The sequence below is a fragment of the Elgaria multicarinata genome, chromosome 9, assembly GCF_023053635.1.
Source record: "Elgaria multicarinata webbii isolate HBS135686 ecotype San Diego chromosome 9, rElgMul1.1.pri, whole genome shotgun sequence".
Classification (NCBI taxonomy): domain Eukaryota; kingdom Metazoa; phylum Chordata; class Lepidosauria; order Squamata; family Anguidae; genus Elgaria; species Elgaria multicarinata.
The window spans coordinates 56,997,153-57,008,539 of NC_086179.1; the positions used below are offsets into that span (position 1 = coordinate 56,997,153).

General features: G+C 44.2%; 1 protein-coding gene across 1 annotated transcript in view; it reads right to left on the minus strand.

The window, feature by feature from the left end:
* Positions 1-7,136, minus strand: part of SRGAP1 (SLIT-ROBO Rho GTPase activating protein 1) — a 117,987-nt gene extending 110,851 nt beyond the window's left edge. The window contains exon 1 of the mRNA XM_063133941.1: positions 6,983-7,136. Coding sequence (XP_062990011.1) covers positions 6,983-7,049 — 67 coding nt within the window. The 5' untranslated portion in view covers positions 7,050-7,136. The remainder of the gene's footprint in view (positions 1-6,982) is intronic.
* Positions 7,137-11,387: the final 4,251 nt, after the last annotated feature.

The window sequence follows — 11,387 nt, forward strand, 5'->3', positions numbered from 1 at the left end:
GAAATAAATATTGGATAGACTTTTTTGTCAAATCAGAACTGTCACCTAGAGAGAAGCCTAAGTATTTCAGTACAAATTTATTTCCACTTGTAAAATAAAGCACAACTTTATTGGTGCCAAAAAAGCAAAGGAGGCTCCTGGTATCTGAGAGAGCAGCTGTGTTCCTCCCACACCATACTCATAGCAAAGTTCATCACTCTTCCAGTCCAGTCACACTTCTACAATAAGCGTTAGCAAATGCTTTTCCTACAAAGTGTGTTTACTTTTGAGAATCAAACCTAAGTAATATAACATAAAGCAAGTCTTTAAAAAGCAGTGTTGTCATTATTATTTTTTAAAAAGGATGTTTTTGGATGTTGGATGTTTTATTATGTTCTTAATGGTTTTAATTTTTGTGAATCGCCCTTCGGCTATTGAGCGGTATAAAAATGTAATAAATAAATAAATAAATAAAATATGTAGAATGGGGATAGAACAACTCTTTGTGCTGCTGAACCAGAGTATGAGCTTGAACTGCTACCCACAAACCTTACTTTGGAGCCTAGACCAAAAGCTGCATTGCTTGTTACATCTTATAGAGCAAGCAGAAACTCTTTCACCTCCTTGAATGGAGAAATGTGTGAGCTTCCTCAAAGCTGCATGTAAGAGCTCCTGACTTCCTTTATGATCCATTAGAATTTAAATGGGTTTTCTGCTTTCCCATGTGTGGTTCTACTTGTTCAAACTTACCACCACAACTTTATACTGTTTCCCTATTGCCATCAAAAAATGAAAGTTTGTTTGAACTATAAGAAATCTATGTCTTGGAGGAAGACCATTGCATACCATGGATTTATTGTTTCATTCCACTGAAACCCCCGTTTCCTAAATAGCTAATATCTATAGATATAAAACGCTTAGGTATGTTTCTGTAAAGGCTTCAGCTGATACAGGTTGCTAAGTAACAGTAACGTGTAACGTCAGCTGATAAAGGTTGCTAAGCCCCTCGCCCGACTCCGCCGGCCTTTCCAATGTAATCCTACCCCCCTTTCTGCCTCTTAGCTCCCCCCCATGAAGGGGGCAGTGCCACGGTCCGGAGCATGATTGAGGCATGGCCGGGGCCCTTGGTGGCCGGGTGGGAGGCCGCTCATCTGCTGCGAGCCCAGGCCCCGGCCTAATCTTATGCGAGCTGGGCGAGTGGCCCAAGGCTGACAGGAACCTTGGGGAGAGGGGGACACCTGCTCCCCCTCCCCCCGATCTCCCTGCCCCCCAGGTCTGCCAGACGGCATATCCGCTGCCTCCAAGCAGCCCCCACTTAAAATTAATAAAATTTAAGATATGCTACAACAGCGTATGTTACGTCGGGTACAGCTAGTGAATTCAGAATCTTTTAAAACTATAGAGCACGGTAGTGCAACTGATTTTCTAATCTTTTCTAAGGAACTGTAAAATTGCCTTATCACACTTCTCTCTAAAGACACACACACACAAAACATAAAAATTAGTTTGCCACAGAAGAAAAGGAAGTCAGCCATCTGGAGGAAGCAATCAAATGAATGACTGGCTCTAGTCTTTTAAGAGTTCTCATGTCCCTGAAGACAACTAGCTCTCCTTTTCCTCGAATGTTTCTAGTGTATAACAACATTGATGGTACTGTCAAAAGTATACTTCCGTGTTTTGTTCAATTCAATTTTTACAAGTGAAATATTAGGATTTCTGGGAGAAGAAAAGCAAGAGACCATTAGCTTAAAAGTTAGCTCTCTCAGAAAGTTATCTAGTGCTGACTTCTAAAAACCGAACTCACAACTTTCTGTAATATAATTTTATTACCTAATCTCCATTCCTCTGGTCAAGCAGTCTTCCAAATGCAGAAAATTATGTTTAACATGGAATTTGCCGTTTTTACAGAAGCCGCAGGGACCCATACTCTGACTCAGTATAAGGCAGTGTCCTATGTTCCTATAACACTCATGTCCTGCTTGCAGTCTTCCCATAGGCATCTGGCTGAACAGTCTGGGAAAAGAACATTGGAGTAAATAGCCCAAGTCTCTTTTTGTGTTCTTATGAGTATATGCTTCATATTTTGCGAGAAATAAAAAATCCTAATTACTTTCTGTTGGAATAAATGCTACATGAGACCACTGTTGTTTGCAAGCAATGACTATTACCCTCACTTGTAATTTAATCGGTCTAATTAACCAACATAATACATGCTTCTTATTCTTGAAGTCAATTGCACAGCCGGATACCTAAAACATGATAACCTAAATCCTCTTCGTTGTACGATGGAATTGCTCACACTGGAATATTAAAAAGGTAGCTGCTCCTAATAATCTATTCTGTGCAGTATATCCACAGAATGCATAAGTGAAAAATTGACATTGGTGCAGAATTTCAAAGCATATTCTTAGTTTTTACAGGAGCAAGGCTAACAGGGTTTGGACAATGCTTGATGGAATACAGGGAGCTCAGCAGGATTGCCAGTTGTCAGGGAATTCTGCTTCAGAACCTTTAAAGCTTTTTGTTCTTCTCCATTTGTTTAGCAAATGCAAACCCATCACAAACACATACGCCAGTGCGCTTAATACTTTGTGTTCCAATAGCATTTTTATTTATTGATTTACAAGTATTTATAAACTGCTTACATCTACAAATTTCATAGCGTATACAAATTTTAAAAAAACTCATAAAAACCAATACATATATCATATTCATAAGTACGCTAAACTACACAGGGAAGGCTTACATAAACGGATGCATGTGCCTACAACATGTGCCTAATTAAAACTGCTGGTACATGTCTAATATCAAGGGGAAGATTATTCCACACATTGGGTGCTCCTAAAATAAATGCTCTGCTCTGAACCTCAGGTGTATGTGGCATCACCAGGAGGCCCTCACCAGATAAACTCAAGGATTGAATGGGTCTGTAGGGGAGAAGGCAGTGGACCCATTCAGAAGTCACCTTAAACCATGGCTTTAACCATGGTGGTTAAGCCAGAAAGCTGGGCTGTGTTCAGAAAACACCTTAAACCACGGCTTTAACCAAGGTGAATAAGGCTTAACCATCATGGTTAAAACCATGGTTTAAGGTGTCTTCTGAACAGGGTCAGTCTCTCGGGTAACCAGATCCCAAGTTGTTTAGGACTTTATATACTAAGGTCATCTTCAGGGGTCCTTCTCTGCGAGCCTCTGCCAAAGGAAGTGAGGCAGGTGGCCACCAGGAGGAGGGCCTTCTCTGCTGTGGCACCCCGGCTGTGGAATGAGCTCCCTAAGGAGGTTCGCTTGGCACCTACATTATATGCTTTTAGATGCCAGGTGAAGACCTTTTTATTCTCCCAGCATTTTAACACTCTATAAATAAATTTTAACTCTGTGTTTTAAATTTGTAATTTTGCATTGCTGTTGTTTTTATCTGATTGAGCTTTTATATTGTATTTTATATTATAGTTTTTTACTGTTGTTTTATACTTTGAATGTTTTTAATTTTTGTGAACCGCCCAGAGAGCTCCGGCTATTGGGAGGTATAGAAATGTAATTAATAAATAATAAAATAAATATACTACCAATAAAAGTTTAATTAAATCTGGCCTAGTAGCAAATAGGCTTCTAATGCTATTACTTAGTATTTATTTTTTGAGTACAACAGTTTGGATCCAAAGTTAGTCTCTAGTCTCTGCAGCACTAACACTGGATACAACCCAGTGCTGCAAGTTTTTCTTTTATACACATACACAGTAACCAGGGGAAAACATGTTAAGATGTCATTTTATGACATTGAGGAAACATCCCACTTTGGGTGAACCCCTTGTTTCAAATATAAAGTGGATGTATGAAAAATAGGGGAAATTAAGTTAATCATTGTGTTTCTTCTAAGTCCTGCCTTGGCACTTGAGGAACTTTTACTTTATGATTTGTTTTGAAAGAACATACAAAATTAGCCCTTCTTCCTGCTTTTTTAGCCACTCTTGCAGCACTGCTCCTTGCTACTTCAAAGCACCTTTGAGATTTTGGTACAAGCGTAAAGCAACAGCCATGTGAGAACCACAAGATCCAGTCAACTACTGAGAGTCAGACTGTACTACCCAATGCATTCTAGGTACATCTTAGGGCAAGGAACTGGTTCAGAGAATCAAAAGCATGAAAATTCAAGTGTTACTGATCTTCTACAACTAGTATGATGGGGGAGAGAGCATAGAAGTTAAAAGACCATTTCTGTCTTTTTAATGAAATTCACAGCATGTCAAACCACTATCTGAAGGTCAGTCCCCTAAGAATTCAGCCAACCACTATTTTAAGAGGAAGAGAATCTTTAGAAATGAACACATATGCACACAAACTAAATAAAACAATAGGAATGGCTTTGTGACTGCCAGGTGCAGGAAAGGTTCTTTCCTGTCTGCCTCCACAGGTGATATTCAAGTGTCACACAAAGCATGGTAGAGGAGGCTGGCTCATCCTGGCACTAGCGGAAGGGGAAGGGCTCAGAATCAAAATGGCATCCGCTAACCATTTGGGACAGGCAGGAGCTCTTGTGTGTTTTGTCTCTACTAAAAATTGTATTCCTCCCCACTTATGAAAATTGCCCAAAGAGCGTTCCCAATTTCAGGGACTAAAAATGGGGCTATAAGATGTCCACCCATTCCTAGTATGAAGAGCTCTGAGAATGGAGACAAGGTTATATGTGGTAGGAGTAGCTTGGCAAGGCGAATGGGACTTAAAATGCTCTCACATTCTGGCAGCATCACCTGCCCATGCACACACCACAAAATGGCTACACGGGTACTTATCTCCTAAGTTGTACATAGTCATGTGAGTGATAAAGCTCTAGCAAGTACCTGGAGGGCAAGTCACATCTTTCCAACTCATTTATGATTATCTGAAAAGCTATTAGGATAGAAACCATCACAGGTATAATGTTGCTTTTTATACGACTCAGTTATTTTCTTGATCGAGACAGGCAAGTTTTGAGAAACCTCAACATAGACCCAACAGGACCCTGTGCGGAAGAAAGCTCCTAATTTCAATACGCATCACACATTAGATTTGTGTATACAGAATGTATTTCAAGTAGTTATTAAGGACAAACTCAACACTGAAAATAAAAAGTATTATTATATATACATATGCAAATAAAGTCTAAATTCCAATATAACCCATATTAGTTTCCAATTACCAAAGTAAATATCATGCAACAACATGTCATATAACCAGGGGCAGGCAACATGGTGCCCATGGGCACCAGTATGCCCCTGGACAGCTTTCTTGGCACCTACTGGACCTGTTCAAACAACACCCTAAGCCATGGTTAAACTGCTAACCCTTTTGCAGCAAATGGCTAGTGAACATGTTTAAATGGTGGTTATGTAGCCACCATGGTTATGAATGTTTCACACAACATGCTAAGTTATGGGTCACACAGCACGCCAAGTCATGGTTTGCATGACATGCTAAGCAATAATATTTAACTCAAAATGCTTAACCACCATGGCTTAGCATGTCATCTGAACAAGGTCACTGAGTAAAATAACATATTTTCTTACCAGCAGCTTGGATCACTTCAAAGCAAAGTGAGGGCCATCAGCCACTCCCACCTTCATTTCCTATTAACTCCTCTGGGGCACATGAGGAGCTCAGAGACATCCTCACAAAATGAAGGTGTACACATTCACGTATGATGGAATGCTTGCACATGTGTGTTTCTGTGGATGGATGGGGCCCTCTGATCTGTGTGTGCAGTGATCCAGAGTGAGGCACAAAAAGAGATTGGGTGCAGGAGTTGACTAGGGGAATGGAGGGGGAGGGAAAAAGAGTTTGCCTTTTGTGAAATAGTTTTCTGCTGGCACCAAAAACTGGATTCAAATGAATTGTTGCTGGAGCTCAGACACACACACACCAATCCAGTCCAGTCTTTTACTTAATCTTTTGGGCAAGTTACTTGCCCTTTGCGACTAGCTATGGCACCTCCCATTGCAACCATTTTGTGGTGAAGCCAAATGTGCCCAGGAGTCCCAAAACGATTGCCTACCATAACAATAGAAGGAAGGTCTTGGGGCATTTTTATTCAAAGGCTGCCGAGCTATAGAGAACAAGAACTGCTAATCAAGAAACCAGAACATAACTAAACTAGAGAACAGCCAAGTTGAACTCTTGAAATATTACCTAACATGTATTAACACATCTTTAGTGTTACATAGAGAGAGCAAAACTGCTCATGGAGGAAAAACTATAACTGGTGTACAGTGTGAAAAGGGTAGGGCTCAGTATTTCTCTTTGTCTCTTCTACTGTAAAAGGATTGATTTTAAAAAGCTACTGAATATTCCTAACTGATGAAATAATAGGCACATGCTCTTAGCCAGCCAGCCAGCCTATATACATGGGTGCTGTGAAGCAGTTACGACCCTCCCTTTGCCAAATAGAATTGAGTGAAAATTACGACAGAGAAACACACACCTCTCTCAAGAGACATTGCAATGGAAAATTAAGCATAGCAATTGCGACCCATCCTGTTAGAATTGCGCATTCTCATACTACAGCAACCAGTCTCATTTCCAGATTAACGGTAGCTCTGGAATAACTCTGAACGGAAGTCTATTCAATAAAGGGTCTCCCAACTTCCCACCCACCCTCCTTTCCACTGGATGACTCCGTGATGACTCTCCGTCTGGAAGTTGGAGCACTTATCACCTAACATGGTTTGGTTTTAGTTCCAACACACACACACACACCAATTTATCACACTCACAATCAGCGAGGAGTTTGAGTAGTACAAAGGTGGGCTTTCCCCCACCCTTTCAATCAATGCAATTTTCTGCTGAGAGAAAAATTTCTGCACAAAACAGAACCAGGGTTAATATGGACCGTGTTAATTAATATGGACCAAAAGATTTGCATTTTTGTCCTTGGCATGAGTAAGGCAGCCAAACAGGTGGAGGGGGGCGGGAGAGAAGAGAGGGAGACGGTAGGTATCCTGACCCACGCCACCGACCCCAACCTTTTTACCTTTCACTTGACTTTCATACTCGGCTACGATCTCTTTGTCCTTTTTGACTCTGCTTGGGGTTGACATTATCCACACGGTTCTCCTTTAAGAACGAGGGAAAGGACTCCGGGAGTTTTGTGTTAACAATATGCCGTCCAGCGGAGACCTTTCTTTCTCGAGAGGAAGAGGGAGGCGGAGGAAAGCGAGATACACTACTGTGTGTCCAAAGCCGGATCTGCCAGCGCTTGGGAGTAAAAGGTGGGGCACCGCCCCCCCACAAAAGAAAAAGGGAAAGAAGCTGAAAGGAAGACTTTAGGCTAATCCCGGAGCCGGCACCATCTCCGGGCACAGCAGCCGCCTCCAAGAACTGGAAAAGAGAGAGGAGGAAGCGGCGGGGCGGACTCTTTCGCTCCCCTCTCGGCGAGTGCTCTTCTCCCGCTGTTGCTTGAGCCGTGAGGAGGGTGAGGGGGCTCCTTGCTTAGGTCCGTGCAAGAGGCAGGCCGGTCGCCCGCAGCATTGCCCGCGCCGCTCGCCTCACGCCGGGAAGAGAGATGAATCCGGCGCCGCGCGCTGCCCAAGGCTGCGGTTGTTCCCGATGGCCCTCGAGCAACGCGGCGGCGGCGACTGCAGGACCCGCTGCTACCGCCTCCTGCCGGAGGGTGAGAGCGCTAAGCCGGCGACTCCCAAGAGACCCAACCGAGGCGTCGGCGTCTAACCCCAACCTCCAGTCCCCCGAAGCGGCTCCAACCTCGCCCCACCAAGTGGCTGCCTCGGAACAAAGTTCTCTCGCGCCCCTGGCTTCTCCCCTCTCCTCTTCGCCTTCCCGCTTCCTCTGGGGCCAAGTCTTTGGCCGCTACCACAGCTGCTGCCGCTGCTTCGCCGCTGCCTCTCGCAGCTGCTGGACTGAACTGGGGGCCGTGAGCAGCCTATCCAAAGCCGCCCGGGCGAGAGGGGGGAGAGAGACTGAGTCGACCGCCCAGGAGCCTCCAAGCGCCTCCCTGGTTTCTCCCCTCTCTCTAAGCAGAGCGACGCGCCTCACGGCCAATCGCCGTTGCCCCGCTTCGGCCGCCGCCCAATGGCGGGGAGCAATGGGTGGGACTTTAAGGCGGCCCGAATACCTCGCGGGGTGAGCGAGCGGCCCCTGCCCAGGCTCGCGCTGGAGGCTGGGCTTAAGCGCGGGTTTTGCCAGGCGCGATGCCGCTAGGAAGGGAGGAGCAGCAGCTGCTGCTGCTGCTGCAAAAGGAGTGGGTGGGGAGGTGTAGCAGCAGCCGCGGCTAAACCGCGCGCTGCGCTTCCCCGCCCTCGCCCCACACGAGCATATGGTGAGCGGGGCTTTGCTAGGGAAAGGGGTGTGAGGCGGTGATAAGGTGTTGGAAAGCCCTTGATCCTGGCGTGGAAAGTTAAATCCGCTGCTTTCTCGAAGACATATGGCTGGAGGGCGGCGGCGGCGGAGGAGGCGGCTGCTTAGTTTGGGGATCACGTTTGCAACCTTGCCGCACGGCCGCCAGAGCATTGTTTCCTCCTCGTCTGAAAGCCGAGTTCGTCTGGCTGCCGCCCCTCGTCGCTTGCCAGCCTGCAAATGCCCCATTCAAAGCGGCTGAACGACAGAGAGGAAACGAAGGGCTGATATTCTAGATCCGTATCCTCTGTAACTTGAGACCCGGGCGGCTTCCTTTTCTGACGCGACCCCAACCCAGGCAAAGCAAGTGACCGCACCCAGCTTTGTGAAGGACACGCGTGCATGGTCCAAATTGGGAGGCGAGGGGGGCTACTTACTGCCCGGCCGAAGCCCCCCCCTTCACTTGGGGCGATGGCTATTTTAAGCAGCACAGACGACTTGGCCCCGTAGTAGAACACACGACAGAAAATAACCGGGGGGGGATTGTTCGCATGATCACAAAAAAATATATAAGATTTTTACCTTACGAGCTTTTCGCAACATTTTTATTTAGGTAGGCTTTGATAATGGGAGGGTGGATGAAGGACATCGATATTTTGTGGGGTGGGGAAGGTATTGTTTTCCGGTTTTGGCGTTCTCCCCACTCAGTATTTATTTCATGTGTGTTCCATCCAAGGAGCTCAGGGCGCACACATGGTCTTTTCCCCATTTTATCCTCACAACAATCCTGTGAGGTAGGTTAGGCTGAGAAATAGAATAAATGACCCAAGATCTCAGTGAGCTTCATGACCCAATGGGGATTTGAAGCCAGCTCTCCCCAGATCTAATCTGACACTTTAACTACTTAGATATGTAACTTCAGACTAAAAGACTTATTGCAGACAACATTTAGTTGTCAGATAATAGTTACTTTTTAAGAGCACCCCCCCCCCAGTCGAAGGTAATTTGAATGAAGCATTGCTGCTTGTGTATACGCATCCCACTTATTTGTGATGGTAAACAGATTTTCCTGATGATTGTATTGTTTCCAAATCCTACTTGATAGTGGGATAAAATAATTCTATATTCATACATCTTGGGAGCATTTAAAATCTTTGTCATACCATTTCCAATTCTCAAAAAGACACTGTGGCCTGCCTCTTGCCTTCATTCTGTCTAAACCAGACAGAATGAAGCCAGTGTGGTGTAGTGGCTAAGGTGTTGGTCTGGGAGTCGGGAGATCCGGGTTCTAGTCCCCACTCAGCCATGGAAACCCACTGGGTGACTTTGGGCCAGTCACAAACTCTCAGCTCAACCTACCTCACAGGGTTGTTGTGAGAATAAAATGGAGAGGGTGAGGATGTATGCCACCTCGGGTTCATTGGAGGGAAAAAAGGCGGGATATAAATGCAATAATAATAAATAAATAAACCCTGTTGAAATTAATAACTAAATTAACAACTAAAGCTAGTGTGGTGTAGTGGCTAAGGAGTCGGGAGATCCAGGTTCTAGTCCCCACTCAGCCAAGGAAACCCACTGGGTGACTTTGGACCAGTCACATACTCTCAGCCTGACCTACCTTACAGGGTTGTTGTTGTGAGGATAACATGGAGGGGAGGAGGATTATGTACACCGCCTTGGGTTCCTTGGAGGATGAAAGGCAGGATATAAATGTAATAAATAAATAAATCAGTCATATCTAAGTTAATTTCAATTAGGAATTAAGGTTGGACCCAAAACTGGATGTAGCACAGAGAAGAGCTTCAGCTATTGGGCAGTATAAAAATGTACTAAATAAATAAAAATAAATAAATTTTGACAGCTCATGCTTCCATCAGGAGGCTCACATCATGCTTAGAATAACCTGATCCATACTATTTAAAGCATTTATTTTATAGAACAATTGTCTGTGAAGGCAGAAATTTGACAGTCTTATCTCAGGGATTTCTCTCTTGAATGCCAACTTGACTGCTAGTTACTGCAGTACATTCAGCTGGATTCTTAGTACTGGCAGTGGGAGCCACTTTCCATATATGGCCATCGGGTGACGTAGGGATTCGTGTTTCACGGTATGTCTGGGAACATGCCAGTGGTTGAAGCTTTCTCTGAGCAACAGAGATAAATTTTAGTTTCTGAATTATATTTGGACTCTAGGGTGGCTTGCCTGAATTAACTGAAATAACCATCCCCCACCTAAGGATTGCAGAAGGATTGTACATTATTACATGGGTGTAATCTTCTTCCAAGATGTTTGAAGGAGTCAATAAGCTCAAGGCTTCAGACTAAAGTCGGCTCTGGCTTACATGACATGCAATCACATTGCGGTGGCTTGGATCACAGAGTGTAAGTCACAGGAGAATTTAGGCTTTTTAATACCAGAGATGAAGATGGAGAGAACTTCTGAGGACATGTATAAGATTATTGCAGAAAGCCTATTTTTACATATACAGGCTCAGCAAGGCAATATTCTAATGTAATGCTTTCATTTAAAAAACAAAACACCAAAGTTTCTGTGTTTTCCATTCCTTTCAGTTGATTCAGTTCTGCTTATACACAAGTTAGTTTTGAAGCTTAGCTCCTTAAACTGTTTTCTGCTATCATTTTGATCCAACCACAGACAGTGCAAATCTCTTTGCTCACCTGCCCCACATCCTTACAAAAGAGAATTCATTTTTCAGGCAGTTCTGCAGTTCGATAGTTTGTGGCAGAGGGACTAGCCATTGGTGCAAATCACATATATACTGTAAAACAATAGTGGTAAATTAGTTTGTAAGAGATTAAAAAAGGCAATAATACAGACATTGATCATGTTCACTTGGAACAACGGGCAGAATCCAACAGGGTATTTCCACCCCACTGATCTACTACCATTGAGCAAGCGATAGCAATTTCTTGCTGACCTGCTTCCTTCCAGAAACAAGTATTTCTGCTCATATTGGGGCCTCCTTTAGGAAACAATAAATCCCCATTGCAAAAGCAGTGCATCCCATGTGTGCAAAGGAATTAGTGGAACCTACCACTTGTGGAAGGGAATCCACAGGGACATA